The sequence below is a fragment of the Elaeis guineensis genome, chromosome 10, assembly GCF_000442705.2.
Source record: "Elaeis guineensis isolate ETL-2024a chromosome 10, EG11, whole genome shotgun sequence".
NCBI classification, from domain to species: domain Eukaryota; kingdom Viridiplantae; phylum Streptophyta; class Magnoliopsida; order Arecales; family Arecaceae; genus Elaeis; species Elaeis guineensis.
In genome coordinates this window covers 27,539,174-27,566,010 of record NC_026002.2, presented here as the reverse complement: position 1 = coordinate 27,566,010, position 26,837 = coordinate 27,539,174, and the positions used below count along the sequence as shown (strand labels likewise).

At 39.2% G+C, this 26,837-nt stretch overlaps 1 protein-coding gene across 1 annotated transcript; it reads right to left on the bottom strand.

The window, feature by feature from the left end:
• Positions 1 to 501: 501 nt before the first annotated feature.
• LOC105052490 (PWWP domain-containing protein 1) lies at positions 502 to 25,955 on the bottom strand. The gene is made up of 2 exons (XM_010933317.4): positions 24,717 to 25,955; positions 502 to 3,163 (listed from the first exon to the last, which is right to left on the bottom strand). The coding sequence occupies exons 1-2, from the start codon at positions 25,765 to 25,767 to the stop codon at positions 687 to 689; spliced, it is 3,528 nt and encodes a 1,175-aa protein (XP_010931619.1). The 5' UTR covers positions 25,768 to 25,955; the 3' UTR covers positions 502 to 686.
• Between the last annotated feature and the right edge of the window lie 882 nt (positions 25,956 to 26,837).

Genomic DNA, 26,837 nt, shown 5'->3' with positions numbered 1-26,837 from the left:
GAAGTAGATGAGGAGGAAAGGGAGGAGGAGAGAGGGACCGTCGATAAAGAATGGGTTGGAGAAAGAGAAGAAAATGACAGAAAGAGGAGGGAGAAGATAGATTGCTGGTGAAAAGGATGGAAATGGAGGGGGTCACTGTGGAGGGGGATGGCTTGAAGAAGGAGGAGAGAGCTACCATTGAGAAGGAAAAATAGATGAGAAGGAAGGGTAGAATGAAGAATGAGGAAGGCGATCAAGATAAAGATATTTTAATTATTTTTATAAAATAATGATATTATGTAATGATTATGTGACATCATTTCGCTAACGGAGATGAATGGCTGGATCATATTAGAATATATTGATAATTATAAAGATTATATTTTTTTTAAAACAAGAAATATAAGTAAAATTGGACTAAAATCTTGAGGATATTTTTATAATTTTTTTTAAAAAAACAAACACCATTCACGTCCTCGAAACCAAAATTAACAAACAGAAGAAGATAAGATTAAGATAGATGTCTAATATCCATACAGTACTGCTAGTTATCAACCATAACAAACATAAATGTTCTACCACACACTCTCTACGAGAAGTACAACAGCTTCTTATCATCTCCTTACCATGTTTGTCAGAAGAGGATTCATCTGCAACTCCACACAGCATCGACGGGCACCGTCGGATTCTAACATCATCAGAGACTTCTACAGCGGGCGGTATGGTATATAGCCGAGAGAAGACTTGATATTGTTGACAATGTGGCTGCACTTCCTCAGCAGGATTAGCATTTGGCTTGAGATATCTGGTTTGTTCGTTCCTCCTACCACAGCATGTTGTCCATTGTGCTGCAGTCGGGACTCGTTGAACTGGGCTGGTCCAAAGCCACCGGCTTCAAACGTGTCTACGGTGTGAGGGAGCGGCCGAGGTGGTGGACCACCGACGACACGAGGTGGAGGTGGAAGTGGAAGCGGAAGTGCAATGGATGGAAATGGGCCACCAGCAGCACGAGGTGGAGGTGGAAATGAAATGGACGGTCGGAGAGGAAGAGAATTTGATAGATGGGAATGTAATGGAGGTGGTGGAGTAGGAAGCAAACCGGATGATTTGGGATTCTTAGAATTAGTCATAGGATCCATCAATGGAAGAGAAGATGAAGACCCAGCTGCATAACTCCCTCCATTGCCATTGCTAACAGCAGGCGCCACAGGTGGCTCCTTTTCTATCCTATCATTATCTCTGCCATCCAGTATGAATGTTACTCGTCGCGGAGCCTCTCTTGCAGCATTGCCCACAGAGCCACCACCCACATCACAACGTTTCTTTAAGATGGATTTCAGCTGGACTATGGGTGCCTGTTGCTGCTGATATGGTAAAGCCCGAGGCTGACCACCATTTCCAGGACTGACCAGAGGGCCATGGCTGAGATGCGACTGCGGTGGTGGCAGCTTCCCAGGATTAAAGGAGAGTGGTTTAAGTGTGGTGGGATCAAGCTCACGGATGCAGCACCGAAGTGGACCAAGAAGGAGGTCATTTTTTCTAGAATAGTTGAGAGCGGCTTCTGCATGGGGCTTGTGCTTAAAGACCACTTTGCACGAATCAGACTTCCAGTAGACACGGGTAGAATCTTTAACCAACGGTCCGAACACCGCCAGCCTCGCCTTCAGTTTTGCAACCGACGGAAGCGACGTTCCAAGCGGAAATTTGAGTAACAGAGCTGTTGGAGAGAATGGCAGAGGAGGGGGGGCTGGCTCTTGCTTCTTGACGGTGTCTGCTCCCTTGTTATTTGGCTTTGCCGAAGCCGCTGATGCTGTTGCTGTTCTTGATTCCTTTTGACTTCGCTGCTCTGCCTTCTTCTGTATAGCTACTGCATTGAGTTGATTCATTTTCCTTAGCTTCTTTTCATTCGACTGTTCCTGTTGGTCAGATGATCTCCGTTTGCGAACAGCCTTCCTTGGATCATTTGGCTTCAGCTTGGGCTTCAATAGCTTTAAGGCAGATGATGAAGGCTCTCTATGATCCTTTGCTTCCTTCCCAAAGACCATGTCAGCATTCCCAGCACCAGGTTCCACCAGTGATCGAGCAACAACAGCCACTCTAGTGGCTTGCAGCTTGGCCATATCATGATCACTTTCTGGTGGGTGGAGCGACTTCTGATACACCTGTGACCGGAACTTGGAAAATACTTGGAGGACAACACCGGGAGCATTGCGTTCGATTGCATACAAAGGATCCGCTGCCAGTTCTTTTAGGTCGCTCAGTAGCTGCGGAAACTCCAGACTGAGAGAACTCACATCCACTCTGGGTTGCCGAGCAGCAGCACTATGGAGATCCGAGGTTCTCAGAACTCCATCATCTCTCTTCTGAGATTCCGTTCGGACAATCTGTCCATGTCCAAGCCCAGTACTGGTTGACCTGCCTGCAAATTTCCCATAAGATTCTCGTCCATCTCTAGAAGGGCCAGCCTCAATACCAAGCACTTTCTTTGTCTTCTTTTTCTTGATGCCTCCACTGTCTTCAGGTCCAACAGAACCTGCATCGTCCCTCAATCGCTTTGGAGCCTTCTTCTTCTTTACCACTACTCCATTCAACGTTGCCACAGCTCGAGCTTTCGAGCTCTCCTCTCGTGCTGCACGATCAGATGCCGGCAAAGCTACTGCAGATTTTGTCTCCCGTCTGAGATTATTACTACTGTGGCCATCGGTTGGCAATGGTTGACCTTCCATATGGGAGCTAGTAGCAGAAGCTTGCTGCATTGCACTCGGCCCTACTGCCAACTTCGTTTCCTTCTGTTCCGATGGTACCTGTAACTTGTTGCTGGTCGCAACTTTTCTACCTTCCGACATCAGCTTAGACGGCCTCTGAAGCATATAATTGCCGCCGGCCTGGGATTTGGATGCTGCGGCCTGTCTCTGTGGAGACTTGTGGTAGTGAATGGCCCTTGTCATCTCATGAGTTTTAGGAGGGGGTGAGCAGAGAAACTGAATAGGCCTAGAGAATCCTAGGCTGGAGCTTGGGTGCTTCACTCCTCGTTCTTCCTTTCGCTTTTTGATGAGGACGTACTTGGTCTTCTTTAACGATGAGGGACTCTTGGGAGTACCTGTGGCAGGTCTGGAGGAGGAGGAGAAGAGCCTCGCGTCGCCCAAGTTTTCCGCAATTCTGAGCTGACCGCTGAGTAGCATAGCTGTTCAACAAAAGGAAGAACAGCGTTATACACATGTAGAATATATGAGAGCAGGTTAAAGGTCAAAATATATGATCATGTGGATTCGAAAATCTAAATATATTACAATAACTACTGTGAATTCCGTAAAGAAAGGGTATACACTGAGACGTCACTTTCGAATAGAACGGAACGTACGTGAATCATGCAGAGAACGGGAAAACAGAGAGATGTTAACAGCTTAAATTAATCATGCAAAGAAGGGAACAGCGTGGGTTACGAAAAGACCGTGAATTATGGAAAAGATTTTATTTATCCTTAGGATTCGAGATGTTATGGCTAAAAAATCTTTTTGGTTTGGTTCAGTGTGTGACACATAAAATAAGCTAAGGAAGTCAAGATTGGTTTAGTTTACGGAACTTGTTCATGTTTCAGGACGACTCTTACATCATCAAATCTAAATGTCACATGGTCTAAAGAAGCGACAAAAAGCCGGCTACAGGCGCTTACAAATAAAAAATTAGACGCCACAGACCCCAACTATTACACATTATTTGGAAAAAAAAATAAGAAAGAAAGAAATAAAACAATAGAAAAGCACTATAAGAAAGTCTGTCATAGAGGTTCCTTCATTCATCTAGAGGTTATGCGTCTTAAAAGTAGTGCAGCTGATGCCAATTAACATCTTATTCTGGACCATAGCAAGAGGTACCAGCCTTTATTTGAAACCATCGGCGAAAACGCTAAGAGTCCTCGTAATGGATACAATTCGGTGCTGCAGTGATAATTCTTGCTAAAACAATGATTGCTTGATACTTTCTAGTAGATTGATGCATAGTGGTGACACGTTCAACATTAAGAGACAGTCTATAGAACAATAGCAGAATGGTACTTCCTACTTGTGGCAATACGTTCAACATAAAGAGAACCTATAAAACAACAATCGGAAGACCTAAAGAGAAAAGGTCTTCCTTAAGCTGGATCAGGTCATTTAAAAATATTATTGCTGTTATTTATGTAGTCAGTTCTTGATAAACAAAGGCTTCAATTAGCTACCATGCCTCTAGTACAACATATCTTACAGCCATGATTGATCAAGAACCAGTCAAAAGGCTAAAAAGAAGCATACATCGCACGCCTTTTGTGGACGGAATACTATTCTAATATCTTTAGATAATAAAAAATAGTCGGATGATGAGATAAGTAATTCGATTCGAATTTTTCTTCTAATTTAAACAAAACATAGTTTTCCAACATAGACATAATTAATAAAAATAAAAAAATAAAAGCCTGCTAGAGATAGATTTTTTTAATAAAAATGAAGGAAAACCCATCCATTTTTTTTTACTAAGAAAAAGAGTGCAAAAAGAAAAATATAAAAAAAATAGACAACTAAGAAGAATAATTCCAATATCCCACTCACATTTTAAATGCAAATTTCTTTCGTACAAACAATACTTTTAAAATTTGAAATTTGAGTTTCGAAATTCAGAAGATCATGTTACAGCATGGCTGACCAAACTTAGCCACTTGTATTCCTTGTCGAAGAAGATGGACTCGTTGGAGAAAGAAGATCATTGGCTCAAAGATTGAGCCACTTGTATGCACTGTTGAAGAAGATGGGCTTACCGGAGAAGAAGATCATCAGCTCAACTTGGCCTAGGGAAGGAGAGGAAGCCAAAACCTAATCTGTGCAAAGATCCGGTGGCTATTCAACTAGTTAACTGCGAAGGAAATTGATACACAAGAGAGAGAAGAGAAGAGTTTGACGCTGGCAAACGAAACAATCCAAGCATGCGTCCGTGGAAGATAGTTTTCTATTAATCATTTTCAAGAAATATATATTTCACCTTAAATAATTAAAGATTATAAAAATGGGGTAGCCTCAAACGATGTGCTTCGATGCTTTTTTTTTTTTTGTTTAAAAAAAAATAATAAAAAAAAGGGGTTGGAACGAGTTGGCAGAATTCCCGCAGACTGCTGCGTTAAGTCCTCGAATATGAAAAATCATCCACCTTACCCATAGGGGATATAAGGACTTGCAACTTCAAAATGGCGTCAAATCATTTGCACGACGTGGTCTGTTCAACAGCTAAGTTGGGCATTCCTGACCCATTTTGCAGGAGAAAAGGAGATTGGATGAGTCAAGCTTTGTATGCTTCTAAGCTGGCTTGAGACAAGCTAGGAGTTAATCAAGAACGCCAAGACCAAATGTGGCCTACGCACAGATGAGAACCATCAAAACATTTTCGGATCACATCTTTATAGATCAAAGACGAAGATCCAGCAACTTTTGACCATATAAAATCAGTCTAGTTAAAGTAATCCTCTATGGAAAATTTCTAACCATTTTGGCTACCAATATTATCATCTAATCATAGTTAAATATTCACTTTCTTGAGTATTAGTTTAACTAGCTTATAATCCCATGCGATGCATGAGATGGGAATCTAAGAAACCTTCTAATCTCTCTTTAGTGTTTTCTTTTACCACATATCTGTTAGGAAATACGTCTCAAGATTCGGTCTACATAGAGCTCACAGCGAGATCCAGGACAACGAACAAAGTCCAACGAGTCCAAAAACAGTCCAAATGGAGTCCAGACGGTGAAAATACGCATGAAGCTCGGAATAGGTGGCACGATGTATGAGGCGACGGAGGCCAGCGACAGTGCAGTCGGGCCCAGCAGATGCACACGCGTGGCCCGACATATGGGCATCCAGGCCCAGCACCCTACGCGGTCCACCGTGGACCGCAAGATGCTGGGCGGTCCATGGAGGCCGCATGGACCGATCACGCGGTCCACGCACAGTCTACGGACGATTTTACGTAATCCGATGGCTCTAGAGCGAACCATTCATGATCGAATGGTTGAGGATGATTTCAGATGTGATCAGGTTTGATCTAAGGCTATAGTGCATGATCGGAGGGCTCTAGTGCGAGTCGGTCACGATCGGACGACCACGGATGACTCTAAAATTGATTGGAATTCAGTATTTCTAGTGTAACAATATTTTTGAGATTCTGGAGCCTATATAGCTCCGATTGACGAGCAATTTATTGCGTTGGATAGCTGGTGACATCCTAGAGGTGCAGAAAAACTTCAAGAGAAATTTTAGAGAGCTTTTATGAGGATTTTGGAACTTCTTGCTGAGAGACTCTTGTACAAAAATTGAGTGGTGAGTTCCTCTTATATTGGTTGTGTTTTATTCTCTTATAGTGAAGCTTGCACACCTCGTGGAGGTAGGCTTGAGGTTGATCCACGTATTTATATTATATTTCTTATTTTATTTCTTATTTCTTCCTACTGCACTGTGTGGTATCGGATCCTGCACAATAATTAGTATCAGAGTAAGGTGGTACTAGAGCATAGGTTTTGACGGTGGTGATCGAGATAGAAGATGGAGACGACAAGCACAATCAAGATGGAGATCAACAGGTTTGATGGAAAGAGCAATTTCTCCTTGTGGCAGACGAGGATAAAAGACGTGCTCATCCAGCAAGGGTTGATCAATGCTCTCTTGTGTGAGGAGAAGCCGACTACCATAGAGGTGTAGGATTGGAGGCGACTCCAGATGCAGATGGTGAGTACGATCCGTTTGTACCTAACGAATAAGGCAGTGATCCATGTATTTGGTGAGACTTCTCCGACGATGCTGTGATCAAAGCTCGAGGAGTTGTATATGGCGAAGTCTCTCACCAATATCCTCTTCTTCTGAAGTCAGTTTTACCAGTTGCGAATAACTGAAGGATAGAGTGTGCAGGAGTATCTCAACCACTTTCAGAAGATCCTCACCGATCTCCTCAGCATTGACGAGAAAGTTGAGGAGAAGATCAGGGTGCTGGTCTTGCGAGCATCGCTTCCCCCTTCGTATGAGTTTTTGGTAACTGCTCTTCTACTTGGAAAGAGCACCATCAAGATGGATGAGGTCACCATGGTGATTCTTCAAAATGAGATTCTCAAGAGAGAGAATCCAGCTTCGAGCTCAAGTGGCAACTCAGCTTTGATGATTTTTGGAGGAGCAGGAGGCGGAAGACAGAGCGATAGGAGATAGTGACGAGGGCGGTTCAAGTCCAGAATGAGAGATTTGAGCAAGATCAGATGTTATTGATGTGATGAGTTAGTGCATCTAGCTAGAGATTACCCTCAACTCAAGAATCGAACGAGGGCTACTACAGCGACGGTCAGTAGCAAGTCAGAGGATGATATCCTAGAGATATCTGACGAGATATCTATTTCTTTCCAGCAGTGAATTTTAGATTCTGCATGTACCTATCGTGCATGTTGCAGAGAGAAGCAGTTTGACTTCCTAGAGAGCAGTGAGGGTACTGTTTATCTGTCGGATGGATCGAACTATGCAAGTGCAATCAAAGGCATCAGGACGGTCAATTGGAGGACATGTGATGATGTAATGAGAAGATTGAGAGAGGTCCGATACACATCCGATTTCAAACAGAATCTTATCTCACTGAGCATATTGGATTCGAGAGGCTACAGGACGGTAGCTGGTAGAGAAATCCTGAAGGTATTGTACGGCGATAGGATTATTCTGGAGGAAAAGAAGAGGATCAGAGGACATTACTATCTGATGGAGAGCCCAATACGATATAGAGCTTCAGGAGCTAGGAAGAGCCCAGAGCGAGGTAGAGCTCCAGATGAAAGTGGATCGGGCATTAGACGGGAGACTTGGAAGGACGAGAGGCGATGTCACAGAGTGAAGTTCCTATTGCCGCAGGAGACTTCTCCGAGCAAGTCTTTGATCAGAGTAGACACAGTCTATGATGGAGGTGGGATCGAGCGGCCTAGCTTGATTTTCATATTTGCTCATCCATAAGACAGCAGGCATGCTACAGGGCATGAGGGTGAGACGGATCACAGGCTCTCAGAGATAGATGGAGGTCGAATATCGAGTCAAGATAGAGATTGTTAAGAAATACACATCAAGATTCAGTCTATATTGAGCCTACAGTGAGGTTCAGGATGATAAATAGAGTCTAACGAGTCTAAAAACAGTCCAAACGGAGTCCAAACGGTGAAGATACATACGAAAGAAGTTCGAAGTGGTGGCACGATGTACGAGGCGACGAAGGCCGACGGCGGCGCAGTCGGGCCCAGTGGATGCGCTCGCGGCCCAGCGCGTGGGTGTGCCCAGCGTGGGTGCCCAGGCCCAACACCCTGTGTGGTCCACCATGGATCGCAGGGTGCTAGGCGGTCCATGGAGGCCACGTGGATCGATCACGCAGTCCACGGGCAATTTTGTACAATCCGATGGCTTTGGAACAAGCTGTTCATGATTGGATGGCTGAGGATGATTTCAGACCTGATTAGACTTGATCTGAGGCTATAATACATGATCAGACGGCTCTGATGCGAGCCGATCACGATTGGATGGCCATGGATGGTTCTAGGATTGATTAAGACTCAGTATTCTTAGTATAACAATATTTTTAAAATTCTGGAGCTTATATAGCTCTGATTGACAAGCCGTTTATTGCGTTGGATAGCTGGTGACATCTTGGAGATGTAGAAAGGCTTCAAAAGAAATTTTAGAGAGCTTTTGTGAGGATTTTGGAACTTCTTGTTGAGAAACTATTGTATAAAAATTGAGTGGTGAGTTCCTCTTGTATTGGTTGTATTTTATTCTCTCATAGTGAAGCTTGCACATCCCGTAGAAGTAGGCTTGAGGTCGATCTATATATTTGTATTATATTTTTTATTTTATTTCTTCATTCTTTCTGCTGCATCGTGTGGTACCGGATCCTACACAACAATATCTCTAAAAAGATAATGAAATGAAAGAAAAAAAGCGAAAAAAAAATGATCATCTATATGGGGAAAGGTCTTACTTTTATTTTTTTCTATCTTTCTTTTGTTTTCATTGATTTTTCTCATGTTTTTCTCCTTTTTTCTCTTCGGGAGTCCCAACCGGGTGGGAGGCTTGAAGCGGTTGAAGTGGGAAGCTTAAACGATGATTGGGATCTTGTTTTAGGTATTTATTTTCCTTTCGGCCCACCAACAATGCCGCTGTTAGAGACGACAGTGAGACCAACCACTATTATTAGAGATGATGATGAGGCACACCGTTGCCGTCTCCACGAGGCGACCTCCATGCCGTCATCACCCTCAACCTCGCCCTCACCTCCGATTCCCCAGCCTTTGCACCTCCCTCGACCTCTTAATCACTGCCGTCTCTCTCCAGATCGCCCATAATCAGACTGGCAAGGACTAGGCCGGAAGATGATGCCGAACCGATCAAAATCGTAGCGAGCGGCATCGGTGTGCATCATCTCTATAGTGCAACACACAAGCTTGAAGTTCATTGATCGAATCGACCTGCATCGGGCCCAATTCATCAAATCGTCCACCTTCGATATGACGTACTCCACCACCTTCGACAGCCCTATCGACGATGACTTAGACGTCAACGGTGGGCGCGCATTTGAGGCCAAAGGCAGCGGCAAAGAGGTAGATGAAGAGTAGAGCATTGCCGTCAGGATCATGACCGCGGCCCGCTAGGAGGAGAGGAGGATAAGACAGGTCACGAGAGGAGAGCCATCTAGGGTTAGAGCTTGGTTATGCAGGGAGGAGGGAGGAGCACTTGGAATAACAAGCTGAGGCATTTGCGTCATCCATTGGTTTTCCTCCCTCGCTAATTTCTTTTATTTTTTTCTGAGGATACATGGCGACCCCTTCTCTTTTTTTTCGAAGACATGTGGCGGATGGAGGCCTTTACACTGAGGGACCTCCGTTTATATATATATTAGTTTAGATTCAGAAATTTGTTAAATGGACAAAAGATGGCCTGATAAGTAGCCATGAATCTATATCTCAAATGGACTAATTAGTCTCATAAATGGGTAATACTTCACTTAATTGTCACGGGTTTTATCCTATGCACCAGATGATTCCAAGCACTACTACGTTGCTACATGACAAATTTTACGGTCACATTTCTATGTCATCGGCATATACAGACCACTGTCTATTAGAATTTATTTTGTCATTTTGATCATTTCTCATGATTCCATTGACTTCTTCAAGACATCAGACCCACCAAGTGTTTTGTTTGTTTTCTTTATGTGTCATAATCCTCCTCCAATATTGTGGCTCAGCTCAACAGTCAATTCTTCATCTTCTAGTCATCTTCTAGTTTCAACCATTTGAATCATCTTAACCGAGGTTATTTAAACCACCGCTATCAAAGTGACAATCCTTAACTATAAAATACAATTTGTATTGTCTTAATTACCAAGATGACTAAACCATCAATACCAAAATAGCAATTCTTGACCATATAGCAGATTACCAATCTTCCTCCAGCCATGTTGTCAACACTCTAAATTCTCATATTCTATGTTCAACAAATGATGAGACATTCGTATCTCGATATTTCATGTCTGGTGGCTCTAGTTGAGTAAAGGATGCCTCACACATGTCGAACCACAGGTGAATGTCCGGAAAACCTTTGCAAAGTAGAAAAGATTAAGGTTAAAGATTGAAGAAAGATAAGAATTGAATTATTAGGATACCTAGGAGAAGAATTGTTCTCATTTCTCACCTACAATCCTTTTCTTCAAGGAAACAAAACCACCCAAAACCTAAAAGATTACAAATCTAAATGATATAATCTGATTAGAAACTCGTATCATGATTAAACTACCATCAACTAACATGTTAATCCAAAAAAATCACCAAAAAAAGAATAAATTTGTCAATAAATTACCTTTGTGACTTCCATTCAATTTTTAACCTAGAAAACAATGAAATTAGGGCAAAGGTACTGAGATTTCAGTTCTAGACCTCCTGAACGTTCCAAACAAGACTAGGATAATTCCACTCCAAGAAAATATATTTAGGCTTTCTCATATTTCCTGGATCAATCTAGACTTGACCAAATTTTGGCCCTTGCAAAGCAGCTTCTAAGATCGAAGATATATCAACACCCACATTTAGGCTTAAGCCATACTTCCCTAGGGCTAGAAGTGGTTCATATATAATCCGAGCAAATCCGGTTCTATGTCAAATTTCAACCAAATTTAAGTTTTGTATTTAAATCCGATCATATCTGGATAGGGATCCAATACTTGCTCACCAAAATAGCTGGATATATATATGGATCCAAATTTTTTTTGAGTTTTAGATTTGGATCCAAGTATTTAAGATCTGGCTTTTGCCCTAAAGTTTATAAGCCAGTTTACAACCTCCTTCTCAACTGACGACGAACAAAGAGCAACTATGAAACGAGTCATATAGGCATCATGATACTCATCATCTTGACAACCCTTCTTGAATGATGACCATTGAATAATGACGGGCGACTTTGTCAAATAGAGTAGACGTTCCATCCCCTCAATCAACAACGGATATCCACCATCTTGGCAGCCATCATCACCTCGATGACTCTAGGACCAACATCTCGATGGCCGGCCATCATTCACTACATCCACCATTAGCTGCCCAATGAGGAGGTTATTTTATCGCTTTCTCGTACCTCACCATCTTAGTTTCTCTCTCTCTTTTGATCACCTAGCTGGTGTTATGGTTCGTGGATTCTCTTCATGTGATTTTTTTCCCCCCTCTAGGAGATTCGAAAGGTGGAACTGTCTAATTCATCATTTTCTCTCTCTCAAGAACGGGATGTTGTGTTGCTGCTTTGTTTCGGAAAAAAATTTCTTTCATTATGGCCCAAATGCATAATCTTGATTGAGTTGTGCCTTTCAACTCTTTCATAGAAAAAAGATTGACTTTTGACTTCAATTTTAATTGAATTTTAGCATGAATGTGATTCATCATTCCCAATTGGAGAATGTACTCCGCCATTTTCACCACTGTCGGCTGGCGGCTCTCTCACACCTCTTGTCTCTCTCAACTACGTCTCAGCTTGCCCCTCCCTCTCCCCTGGGGCCAACAAGGCTGCCTGCCAAGCATAGGTAGAGCTCTCTCTCCCCCAACCCCCCCCACCCCCCCCCGCCCCCCTCCTTTCTCTCATAGTCTCATCATAGGTATATTCAGCAGAGTCATTAATTAATAAGAGTACCAGGCAAGAAGATTAGGTTGTCCATGTTTTTTTTTCCACATGTATCTAGATGCTTTTAGAATGAACAACGCATATTTTTCATAAAAAAGATGGGCTTAGCAACATTTTGCCCAAATATGTGGATTTTAATGGTGGATCCAGTGTTTGATGTTGAGAACTGGAATACCAAATCTCTTGCCTAATCATCATATATATTTCTACATTTCCAAGTTCCTTGAGCCCAATTCCAAACTAATAATTTTCAATTAATACGAACAAGAAAAATGCTCTGTACCAGACATGCAAGGAACAAGTGATTTATGATATTATTTTCCTACATCTCATATATCTATGTTTCAAATGTCTCATCTAGATGTAGAAACTTAATAGGTGACACTATAAATCAAAAAAGGACCATTACCAGAGAGAGAGAGAGAGAGAGAGAGCACCAAAATATTTCCACTAAACGAAACAGCAACATTATGGAATCATGAAAATTATTGACATTTTTCCTAGCCTAATCAACTTCCCAAATCCTTGTTCTACATAGCATTAAATAAATTAACAAAAATCAAAATATCACACTCATTAGGGTTGTTAATGTCTTAGTAGATCAAGAGATTAGATCTTATTCATTTCACAACTTCTAATGCTGTCCCGAGTCTTCCCCTTCCTCGAGTTAATCCATCAAATATTTCCCGCCTTTCTTTATCAACCTTCCAGTATTCTCAATGCATTTCCATATCTCATCTATTTATGTGCCTACACCATGGATTTAGATTTCCAACATGACATATATTATGATGCATTGATGAGTATGCTAATTATTGGGATATACTGGTACCTATGGCTTAGTTTAGAATGACTGAAACTTGGCTGTTGCGGTCTATCCCTGATTGCACCTATCATCGGTGAAGAGCTATCTGCAAAAAAAAATTCACTGGCCGGAGTTGTATCCGACGGAGATTCTCCGATGCTTAAGTTAATGAGGAGTAGTCGAATAAAAAGTTGAATGTAAAGTGTGGCAAAATATCAGCCCAGAAGTATCTTACCATCACTGTTCTTTTACCTCTCTTTTATAGACAAACTGTTGGTGACCATCTATAACGGTTAAGCACATGAGTCCCATTTATTCTGACATCCTATGATCATGGGATGGACGGTTAGCACCCATTAATGATCGTGTATGTAGCCGTTACGCACCTTTTACGCTGGTAGTTTCTGATATACCGATTGTATGTCGGTGATCTGAGTGTGCCGACCGTATATCAATAATTTTAACATGTCGGGTGACCATCACTGTCAGGAAAATCGATTAGAAATTGCTGATAGTTAATCAATTTATCGATTGATAGTTGGTAGTTCGTGTCCATTGGATCGATTGAAAGTCAAGTGATGAGTCGTAGGTGTTATAGTTGAATTGGAACTCATTCAGCAATCCTGCTTTGATGGCCCATCATCAGTCACCGACATATAGTCGATTAATCGACTGTGAATCGGGAGAAGCAGATTCGATTGCCGCAACAGTTATCCCCCACTCCCAAGTCTAAGGTGACTTAACACGTGACCTGATACGTTGGATGATGGCAGTTATATCTCGAGCTCTGATTCAGCAGTCGATTCGATTGTAGGTATTAATAATTCTCCTGAACTTGATTTGTAGAGTAGCCAAATAGCTTTCTGTAGTTTTGTTGTGTAAAGGTCAATTATCAACCGACAAATATCAACTAACTAGTCGGCGTGGACGGTTGGGCGTCGTCCTCCGAACAAGTGGCTAGAGTCCTTTCAGATGTGATCATCATTCGTCATAGATGACTGTTGCAATTTAATTGAATAGCAATTGAATAACCTTCGAGTCAAGTTGGTATGTTGTTCCATTCGATCGAAGTCAAGTCGGCATATTGTTCCGTCTGACTGTAGTCGAGTCGGCATATTATTCTATCCGACCGTAGCCGAATCGGCATATTATTTTATCCGACCGTAGCCTAGTCGGCATACTATTCCGTTCGACCATAGTCGAGTCAGCATATTCTTTTATCTAACCGTAGTCGAGTCGGTATATTCTTTTGTTCGACCATAGTTGAGTCGGCATTTTGATCGTCTTGGGACTTATTTCGATCTGGAGATCGAAATTTTTCTGCTTTGGCTCCTCGGGATTTGAGTCAGAGCTCGTATTTGTCATCGAATTGCATAGTCGTCAGATGAGCTGTTGACTCATTTTTCTTTCGGAATGAAAATTCTTGAGTCAATCGAATAAGAGCCGACTAAATAACTAAAAATATTTGTAGATTATTGGCATTCCATGTACGAAGGACAGTCGTTCCGTCATAAAGAAACATTGTCGTACATTGCGACATTCAATCAGAACATTGTCATAGATCATTCCGTTATAGAGGAACATAATTATCGTTTGGAAAGAGCTTTTTGAATCGTAGATCATGATCGATTCATCGTTTGGAGAAGCTTTCCGAATCAAATCAAGATCGATGAAATTGGAGAAGCTTTTCGAATCGTAGGTCACGATTGATTCATCATTTGGAGAAGCTTTTCGAATTATAAATCATGATCGATTCGTTGTTTGGAGAAGCTTTCCAAATTGTAGATCACGATCGATTCATCATTTGGAGAAGCTTTTCGAATCATCTACCCCTTAAAGTCTCGTCGCTTAGTCGTTTTGTAGCCTTTTAATTTGGTATTCTAGCTCCTAGAGCTTCCGCTTGTAGTTATCCATGTGCTGAGAATCCTCTTGGAGAGAGCATTCAGGAGTAGAACTTTCATTGGATGAGAAAAAAAGAACATCATCGTTTCCCCTTATCAACTTTGTGGTGGCGATCGACGCATTGAGAGTGATGGATTGAGTGATATAGCCCATTCCACCGATAAGACTGTCGTCGAAGTTGCATCACCATCGATTGTTGGCTGTATTTGCTGGAGGCTATGAACTGTCTTCGTCAGTGTCTTTTCCTACTGCATTAAGGCAGTGAATTGCTGAGCGTCTGCGATAATGATCGGATGTGAGGATCTGGGCTCTGTCAGTGGAGGTGGGAGATCTTTTTGATGAAAAGATTATCGGACAGAGCTGATGGAAATATTCTGGACTCGTTTTTACCATGATAATTGAATTTTCTTCTTCTTGCGTGTAACCTGTTGCGGCCAATCTCTGATTGCACCTATCATCGGTGAAGAGCTACCAGCAAAAGGAAGTTCACTGATCGGAGTTGTGTCTGACGAGGATCCTTCGATGTTTAAGTTAGTGGGGATTAGTCGAATAGAAAGTTAAATATAAAATATAGCAGAGTATTGGCTTAGAAGTACCTTACTATCACTGTTCCTTTATCTCTCTTTTATAGACAAACTGTTGATAACCGTCTGTAACAGTTAAGCACGTGGGCTCTATTTATTCCGGCATCATATGATCATAGGGTGGACGGTTAGTGCTCATTAATGATCGTATATGTAGCCGTTATGCGTCTTTTGCGCCGGTAGATTCTGATATACCGACTGTATATCGGTGATCTGAATGTACCGACTGTGTATCGATAATTTTGATATGTCGAATAACCATCGCCGTCAGAAAAATCAATTGGGAGTTGCCAACAGTCAATCGATTTACCGATTGATAGTCGATAGTTCATGTCCATTGGTGATAGATTGTAGGTGTTGTAGTCGAATCGGAATTGATTCAGCAATCTTGCTTTGATGGCCCATTATCAGTCGCCGATATATAGTCGATTAATCGACTATGAATCGGGAGGAACATGTTCGATTGCCCCAGCATTGGCAATTGCAAAGATCTTTGTATTTTCTTGTTTATAATTATTATGGTGAAGTCCCGACAATGCAGCTTTGGTGAGGAAACAAAAATATGTTTATTACATTTTATGTAGATATTTCTTGTTTAATTGGCTTTCTTGTCTATTGTATATTTGCTTGGCAGCTTGGGTACTTCTATTACTAGAAGTGTGATTGTTGGTGATTGCTCAGATTCTTAGTACAAGATACTTAGTTTTCTCCATTTTTTTGTATGTATTTTTATATTTAGATTTTTATGAACTACTACTTGTTCTTCAATAAAGTTTTACGATTATGGTTTCTTTCTTCCAATAAATGCTTGCTCAAATTGCAACTGCCATTCAACCTATCATTTATGATTATGTTATTAGTGTTAGTTCTCATTATTGAATTCGACTCAAAATCTAATATAGTATCCAATTTATATCTATATTCAAAAAAAATATGAACATGCTTAATATCCTACCTATATCTATATCTATCTAGTGCAAGATGGATGCTAATTTTGGTATCTATTTAATATTTATATCCATATCTATATTCGTTGTAAGATATGGACAAATACTCATATTAATATTCAATCCGCATCCAATACTAATGAATCAATATCTTGACATGCAACAATAAGAACCAGGCTACCTCTATTAATTAGCATGTGTGATAATTATTGTTCTCGTCATATTTTGCTTCAAAATAATGCAAATTCATACCATGACCTATACATGGCCTTCTACCAGCATGCCTTATACATCAACTACCCCATTACTAAGAGACCTTGCTAGCCAAGCTTAATAAATCTAAAAATCCCATCAGTTCAAGCTTCTTGGTTCTATATTCACCATACTACCATTTATAAAGTCTACTAGGAATTACGGACCACTGATTTCCGCTTACACTAACAAAACAAGACAGTCTAAATATTCGATCAAGTTTCCTAAATTGTTGTAAGCTTTTTAACACCTCAATATACACATGTTACCATATATAAAGGTTCATACTTTACTCTAACATAGCTTAACAGCTTCCTAAACATCTAATTGTTTAAGAATCAAACAATAAGTGTGTATCGTTTATGGTATCTAAGTCTAAATTTTCTTCCATTAGAAATAATATTATAAGTTTATGTATTTCAAAACAAATTATGGATTCACATTAACAAAAATCATGTCATGAAAGTTTTCAAACATAAATGAAGGTGTTAAATAAGCAATACCAAACCAAAAGACCATAAAGGGCCAATCTCTTAGATGAAAACTAATTTTATAAGAAATTAGATTATTCATTAACTGATTTAAGATATAAGACTATAGTATCTGCATATATGTGAAGAGATGATAAATTCAAAAAAAATGGCACATTGACTAAACTAAAGTGATGGAAGATCCGCATATTTTAGTGATATTAATAGACAAATAGTTTACATAGAACTTAACTTTCATAGATCTTCATATTCTTATCCACAATTAACCTTCTTTGGGCATATGTGATGGTGTAAGTAAAACACAAGACAATGTAATATGGATGTCCATATAAACTTTGGCTTGTTTTGATATACTTTTTTTAGCATTTAGCTACTTCTAAATTTGCTTTTCATATTTTATGGCTTGCTCGGTTCATGTTTTATTTTGACTTTTTCTAGGGTTTTTAAAGCAACTCAAGGTTGGTGGGCTAGAAGTGTCCATAATTTTATAGAGTATATTATTCATTGAAAAATGGTGCAAATATAAATTATGATGTTCCAGCCACTTAAAAATTTTGCTTTCAATTCCATTGGTGCCACACTAAAGTGTGAAGAGTACAAATGTGTTACATGATGCTTCAAATTTCATTCTTGGCTTTGTTAGAAAAATTAATTGCGAAGATTAACAAGAGTGAAAAAGGACCGGTATCATTAGACAAAACTTAGTGAAACTCAAAAGTTGTCACAACCATTTTAGAAAGATTCACTAATACCATCATGAGGCACATGTTGATCACATGCTAATTTATAGATAGTTAATAATGACATTGTAGGTTATATGTAATCTTTTTGGATTACAAGCTTTATGCCTCTCTCCCTAATGCCCTTTTTTTTAGTTGGTTTGTTTCTTTTTTTCCTAGTGGGGGTTATAGGAGATAGTTTATCAATTTCTAAAAAGAATCAAGAATAGAGAAGATGGCCACCCAATGCAAATCAATGCTTAGCATTGCATGAAGGATTAGGGGTGCACATCTTTTTAGGTTAACCTAAAAACCTTATTAAACTGATCTTATCAAGTCAATCCAGTTTAGATTTAAGAATAGATTGGTTAGATTATGGTTCTCATTTTGAAAATTCTGATTGGATAGATGAAAGGGCTGGATAACCCAATGTGGCATCAAAAGATCAATCTATACTATAATTATCATGCATGATGTTATATCTATATAAAGTTTATGGTAATATGTATCATCTCACAATTTTGTTATATAATAGTGTAATCGTTTATGTTAATTTTATCTTATTAAATAGAATATTGGTTTTGTTTTTGTGGCATGCTATATCCAAATCCTTATTTTAGATTTTATTGTATGATTTTGGTGAAGAGATTAAATGTACTTTTGTATTGTTTACTACTTCTAAAGTGTTTTCTTTTATAGAATCAAAAGATCATTTTGATTATTTGTTTCCTACGGATAACCAAAGAAATGAAAGAAACCGATTCATTCTAGTTAGGTTGGCTTCATCGAGTTCCAACATTTATTGATTTAATCTAGTTTCAAATATTGAGATCGGTTGTGATTGGTTCAACTTTAAGTTGGCCCTCTATTGAAACCACCCTAAGCCACGTGCACCACTAACAAAGATGGCATTTCCTTACAAGTGGAGGCACAGATAACTTGATCATCAAATACTTTATTTTGAATCATTTCAAAATTACAACTGCATTGTTCAAGACTTATTTATGCCTAAGATATTTTGATATATCTATTTGATATGTACTTTTAATATTTTTAATATTCTTATAAAAGATTTTATAGGTCAAGTTATGCACTCTTTAGGGCTTTTAACCTAAATACTGAGGTTGCCTTTCATTCTAGTATAGGTTAATGTTTAATTTTAATTTTTTCAAGTTCTTAAACTAGTTTGAAGGCTCACTCTTTGTAAAGGGATAATCATGATGTTAAGGGCCTTACCTCTCTCTCTCTGGGTGCGTGTATGGGGACCCATCAAACTAGATTTCAAATGCATTTTAGTAAATGTGCCGGCTTTCTAAAACTATTGATGATCTGGGTTTATTAAGATTATATATAGGGCTAGAAATGAGTTTAAACCGATCCGAATTTGGGTCAGGCTTCAAGCTAAACCTGAAAATGTTTCGACTGAATTTGGGCTGAAATATAGAGTCCATATTCTGTTTGGGTCAGACTTGAGTATATCATTGACCCGATTTGAGTCCATATATAGCCCGAAATGAAGCCCAATTGAAGGTCCCACTGATCCAACCCGATTTAATTAAAATAGATTTGGTTGGACATTATGTGGCTTTGCCAGCTCCTTCAATCGACAATCATATAAAACGCAATTTCTCCTCCTTTCTTGTATTCTATGGCTTGCCGTCGACACCGACACCCACTGCCAGCTCCCTCTTTCGCTCTCCATCCTTTTCTCCTTCCTCTCCCCTCTCCTATAGATCCATACTTCTCTCATTAACCTCTCCAAACCCAAAACCGAGATCCCATTCCTGTTCCAATGGCATCTTCTACATCCTCTATTGCCCTCGCTACTCCACCTTCACTGTCTCCTCCATCTGCCTTGCCGCTCTCAATGTCACTGCCTCCAACCAACTTACCTCCCATCTCAATCTCTTTGTGACCCTATCTCCATAGTCATCTCCTCTAATGGAGTCCACATTGGTGATAGGTTGTTTCCAACCTTCGTCTATGATGCCAAGAACACCACTATTCTAAAGACAGTGATGTTGACCTCCATTGAGAGCATGGATGCATCAATAACGGTAGATCTAAAGAAAAAGAGCAAACTATCCCTAAAGATTGATCTAGAGACGAAGGCTAGGGTGAAGATCGGAGGACTCAAGACCAAGAAGTAGGTGGGTAACTTGGGTTGGCCCAAATGGATTCGAGTCGAGCTTAGGCCTAGGCCTGGGTCTGAGTCGAGCTCAAGCCTATGTTTTTCTAAAGAAAAATAGGCTTAAGCTCAATTGGAAGTCTAAAAAAAATTTGTGGTTGGCTCAGGTATAAATTGGCACGATCCGAACCAACCTAATTCTACTCCTAATCATATATCTCAACAACCAATTGGTTAAGAGTAGCAATAGCTAACATGTTTACTCCAACTACTCTATACAAACATAAATCACATGTGCATGACTTAAAACCAAAGATAGGCTCATTTTACAAATCGAGATCCAAATATAAAATTGGATCTAATATGACTTATTTATAGTGAAAAAGGATGAAGCAAAGGGTAAAAGTGAGTGCATAGATGGAAGAAGGGAGGGTTTGAGGCAAAAGGTATGTATGAGATCAAAGGTGGAGCACTATACGAATGGAGAAATTAGCAAAGGATGAGTTTCATCTAATTGGATCTATTTTTAATCATCAATCTCATCTCTTAATTAAAGAGTTGAGTCCGGATACAAAACTCTAGATCTTGAGTCAAAACTAAGTTTCTTAACTTCCAAAGACAATATCTTAAATTATACTTGCATGGAAATCCATCTAAAGAATCATTGTCGCCCTGCCTTTTTAACTTTGAAACATGCTATATTTTCATTCGACCTATAGGAAGTAAGGCCTAGTGCATAATGCTCCTGCCATTGCAAGGTCTAGGAAGGGTCTGACATACACAATCTTAGCACCATATGCAAAGAAGCTGCTTTCATATTTCAATCACATGGCTACAAGCCACACCCACAATGAACTAATCTTATTGTTGCATCAAAGCTTGCGCTCAAGAAGTATGATTTCTATAGGAAATAACATTTGGATTCTTTATGATAGTAGAATTATACCGTAATCCTGATCCTAAAATGGCACAAAAGCAACTATATTTCCAATTTTTTAATTCTCATAATAATCTTAATAAGATTCTCCTTTGATGGTTAGAATCATGCTAAACTTCTAAACAAAGGATCCTAATGTTATTGGGCTCTTTATAGGAGTCCAAGGGTAAAACTCTCCTTAAGTTAGGATTTGCATAATTCTATGCACCATAAGAATTTACCATCCTCCAAAATCCAAGTTTATGGTTACGTATTAGAGATAGCAAAACTTAAGTCTATCTAGATTAAGAACATAATGTAATAAATAAACCTTAAATGCTTTCATGAGGAATGACTATTGGTGCCTAACTCATGCTAAAATCTTTATAAAATTTATCTATAACTAAATTCTTAATAATAGCCACATGTATTTGCACATGTATTATACATACTACACACACACACACAAAATCTTTAAAACTTGATGAAAATTGAGTAATAAAACATCTAGGAATATAAAAAAACTAGTTGTCTTGATACTCTGATGCAACCATTTTTCTATTCTTTTTCACGGTCTTATCACAAATTAGCAATTATTTTCTGAATAACTTAAAAACTCAAACACAAAGGGTATTACCTCAATGTATAATACCACAATTGATTTTTTGCAAGGTTTTTAGGGACAACCATTTGTATTTTCTCATATCAATTCATTACTACTCCTCTTTATCCTTCCAATTCTATCATTACCCTTCTAGTTTCCAAAATCAATCCGTCTTGCGATCATGTAACTCTTCTATGTGCATCAGCTAGTTTAATTAGAGGTGTAAACAAAGCAAGTAAAGTTTAGCATATGGCTCAAACTCAGCTACTTGAAGAAAAGAGTAATAAAGCTTCAACGAAGCTCAAGTCTAGCTTGATAGAGATATCATATTTGGTCCATTTATTATTTGATCAAACTTAAAATAGCTTCTTATCAAGCAAAACCATCCTTCTACTCAATTTTGCAAACTCAAGTGTTCAAGTTATCTAAATTATGAATCGAGATTAAACAGTCATTACTAAGCCGAGCCCAAATAGTTCATGAACAGCTTGGTTCATTTGCAGCCCTAAGTTTCACCAACTTTATTTCCACCAATAAACAAATGTTTATAAGGATAGCATAAAGTACATGAGATCAAAAGATTATTTAAGATTCACAATGAGATAACGATGTCAAAAAAAGAAAAAGAAGAAAATGAGAATTCACATCCATAGTAAATAAGCGAGGCCTCTTGCTTCATTAAATGATATAAGAGGATCGCCAAGTTGATCATGGTTGATCCTTTAATTGATTAAAGGAATACACTATCATCAGCTTGTAAAAGACTTAAAGAGGAAAAATACCCTGCAATATAAAAATTCCACTACCACCAAATCTTAACTCAATAAACAATTGCCATAGACCAATAAGGATATGTATTGATCTGTCAATGACAAAGAAAATCATTATGAATATAAAACTCAAGAAGTGGGCAGCATTATGTCACATCTTAGATCAAACAACAATAAAAATTGCATTCCCAAGCAAGAACAATTACAAAAGAACCAAATAAACATAATTTCTTTTACATAAGATGATCTAGTATTGCTCTTAGGTGAAGGTTTGTGACTCGGAGGATGTGTTCTTCTAGAGGAAAACATAAAAACATGAACTAGTTACCCTATGGGATTTATTAGAAGTTCTGGTAGCTTTGTAAAACAGGTCAAAAATTAGTTTTAAACAATAAAATGATGAAGCTAAGGTTTCAAATGAATCCTTAACGTACTCATGCACGTTACAATCGTGCACTTTTTTCACAGACCCAAGCAACATCTTTTGTTTTATTAATTTTAGCTCATATGTCATTATGGTCTGAGCTAGGGAAAGCCACATGACAGGGAATTAAACTATACTGAAGGACAACTAAAAGGGCAAATGTTGCCCAAGAAACGAAAGTGACAATAAAAAGTGCACGCCCAAGATCACAACACAAGATAATATGATGAAAACCATAAACAGGAAAGCTTAAGCACCAACAAGTCTTTTAAAATTATTTTCACAAACTTCTTAATCACATGAGTCATTGAGAACTTTTAAGAGCTACTTGCCTCCATTTATTCGACTTAAGTAGTGAGTTGAAACAACCAAATTATGTCATGCTCCTATTGGAAATCTAGATATAAGAATTCAAATGCAAAGAAAATCCCAAACAAAATCAAATTAAAGGAACTCTTGAAACTGTTCTCTTTATTCATTAGGATAATCCTTTTTCTAATTTACTGAATTTAGTTGAACTTACTCTTATCACCACAAATTAATCTTGGCACACCCATTTTGACAAATTGTTCATAATCACCTTCATGGGAATTATGCTGGATAAAAAATTACAATGAAATTGTATTTGAAAAATAAACAAATCAAATAAGTAAAATTTCTATCATATGCTATCGTCTTATACAATATTCTACCTTGCGGCTATTGTAACTACTCGTATGTGCTCACATCAAATTAAAGGAACTCTTGAGTTTTTCCCAGAAATCATTCTCTTTATTTATTAAAGTGATCAATTTTTCTAATTTAATGAATTTACTTGAACTTTTCCCTTGTCATCACAAATTAATCTTGGGCACACCCATCTTGACAAAATGTTACAAAATTACCTTCCTGGCAATTATGCTGGATAAAAACTTGCAATGAGATTGTATTTGAAAATAAACAAGTCAAATAAGCAAAATGCTTACCATACGTTATCATCTTATACAAAATTCTATTATGTGACTATCATGCCTGCTCACATGTGCTAATATCAAAATCCTAATCTTATAAGTGTCTAAATTGCAACTTCCTAATGAACCCTGAATAATGATGAATTGTTAAATTAGTTAACAAATCTTGTACTCACTAGCACATAAGCTTTGAGAGAAGCCACATGCTCAAATTTGCAAAAACTCTCAGCCTTACATGCAACATATGCCTCAAACTAATTTATGGCCTACATACAGCAAAATAACAAACTGAGTGAACGACGAGCTAGTAGCCTCAGTAATTGTGCCATCTAAAATACTAATGACAAGTATGTATTTGTATGATTGGCAAATTAGGTAATGCAAAACAGAACATATATCAGACACAACGCCATATATAAAAGAAAATAAGCCAAGATCATACTGAGATAACTGGAAATGTGAACCATAACCATTAAGTTAAGATCAGTAAAGAAGAAAAACTTTCAAGCATTTTGACTTGATTCTAACATTTCATGACATGCTTAAAGAACTCCAATTCAGAAAATGTGCCTGTTACAAAACTGTGGTTATCATAACTGCATGGATAAAAACTCAAGGATCACTAAATATACATCCATAGAATTTCTAGATGCATGAACTATAATCAGGCATAAGTTACTTTAATATCAAGTCTGAAGAAATATACTCTAGCAATAGTATCTGTAAGGGGGCAGAAATTTTTCAATCAATATAAATAAAGATTTAGCCCAAAAATCACTTCTTCTTTGCACAACGGGACGTTCCATTTCGTATCAGAAGCATGAAAAGTAAAATAAAAAGGCAAGTGAAACTGCATGAAACCAACACACGTACTAAATTCTAATACACAGTGCCACTTCAGATATAACACACGTAAAACCACACCTCTTAAATTTAAATTAACCAATACTTTAACAAATAAGTTACAGCTAAGAATGTTCAAATACAGACAATTACCCATCATCAAAAACATAAAAAAAACACGGCAACTGAAAGGCATGTACTGATGTATACCTCTGGGTGCAAAGTAATCGAGCCGATCTAGTGTTTCTGCATCATTTGGAGACGGCCGTACCGGCTGCACTCCAAATGCTTGTGGATAAGTCTCATCGTACTCTTCATACACAGCCTTCCTGTAAGCTAGCAACCTTGCCTTTCTCCTGATGAAATCAATGCCCCAGGGCTCGTCGCTTTGAGAGGCCAATGCCAACTGCAGCAGAAAGGACAGTAACTCTTCAGGCACGAAGCTTTCACGGCTACGATCTATCTGTTTCACAGAGTACTCTGCCCCTCGCTCATAGCCCGGCACATCGACACAAACATACCCTGGAAAACCAAAATACCTGAAGTTTCTTACTTTCCGACAGCAGCACGTCAGACCCAAAGCAGCTCTCCGGCTCTCCTCATATACTGCCTCGTCCATAGCCAAGACGAAATTTTTCGAGGTCGTTTGCTTCGATTTCTCCAGGTAGTAAGACTCGAAAGGGATAACCTCATCTGGAACAAACCACCCATAGCTGCTGTCCCCGAAGAACGCAACGAGGAGATGGCCCTCCTTCCTCGTCCTCCGGACATCGGGAGGCGCAAAATGAACGTTGTAGATGTATCCAGGCCACCATGGATGGGATTTCACCTTCCCCCAGACCATGTCGCCGATCTCGAAGCCATGCATCCAGGACTCCGGTGGCGCCGCCTGTGGAGCCAAAGACAACTGGAGAGACACAGGCTCCTGGGTCGCGGCACCCGTATTCGAGACCCGGTTCTCCGCCTGGACCGGCATCGATCGGTCGACTCCGGCATTCACAGATGAGGAATCGTTTCTGGCATCCTCGGATTCAGAAACCCTAGCTACCTCCAACTCGATTTCAGCATCTGGCTGCGCCGCCGCCGCCGCCGGATCGATGTCGGGTAGAACCCTAGATGGATTAGAGCCTGAGCCACCGCTTTGGCGAACGGACCCGTCGGAAACCCTAGTTCCATCTTGGGGTTTTTCCATCCCAACGAAGGATATATCGGCGGTGGCGGTGGCTGGATTCCTATCTACCTCCTTGTCGACGAAGATCATCGCCTGAAAGGCACGGCGAGCTTCCAAACGAGAGAAATCGAGCGGAGAACGCCGGCAGAGAGTAAAGGAACACTAGGAAGCCGATGATTATGCCGAAGGATTCAACCGAGCGGTGAAACCCTAGAGATCCATCGCCCGGAGATCGCAAACGAAACCCTGGAACGAGAGAGAGGGAGTTTGGAGGTATATAGGCGGGGCACCGCATACGCGCGTCGGCGGTTCCTTTCCGCCCCAGGTTTTGAAAAAACCACAACCAGATAGGTATGATGGGCCTGCCGCTCTAAGTTTATTAACATGGACCTACGAATATGATCAGGATTGATAGGGCGAGGGTTTGGGGATAGCCCTCTTGTCGTTTTAGGCATAGCTTTGTCCATGGGGTTATGTACTTTTGGAGCCCATGCATGGAGGCCGCACGTAACAACGTGCTCGCTCCATGACCGGTTCAGCGTCGTTCTTATATTGCATCTTTGGGAGTCGCACCATAGCATTATTATAAAGTGGATATATATATATATATATAATGATTTCATCCCTACTATACATATTATAATATAAAAAAAAACCTATGCTACAGATATTAATATAAAATAAATTTTTATTTCATTGGACAGAGATCATAAATGAAACTCACATAACGCATCACCACAGAATAATAGTAAAAATATTGATTTGGTATCATGCTCGTTGTTCACTATAAAAATTTTAATTTTTAACGGTAAAATTTTAACGACAAAATTTATTTTATCATAAATAATTAAATTTTTATAACGAAATTTAAATTTCATCCGCAAAAATTAGATATTTACGATGGAAAAAATTTCGTTGCAAAAAGTTATATCTTTTGCAATGAAAATTTCATTTTTGTTGCTAGAAGTTGGTCTTTAGCAATGAATTTTTTTTTCGTTACAAAAAATAATATTTTTTATGATAAAATATTTTTTTCGTAGCAAAAAAATATTTTTCTAACCTCAATTATTTGTTCGGCTTAATATTTGATCAAGCCCATGAGGGGCCTATTAACATTGGTATTGTACATGTTGATTTACCATTGTTCCTGCCAATAATTG

Excerpts from the sequence above, each read along its gene's own strand:
- LOC105052490 (XM_010933317.4), bottom strand. The coding sequence starts at position 25,767 with ATGATCTTCGTCGACAAGGAGGTAGATAGGAATCCAGCCACCGCCACC. Across the intron at positions 3,164-24,716 it reads CGATTACTTTGCACCCAGAG|CTATGCTACTCAGCGGTCAG; the intron begins GTATACATCAGT and ends TTTGTTGAACAG.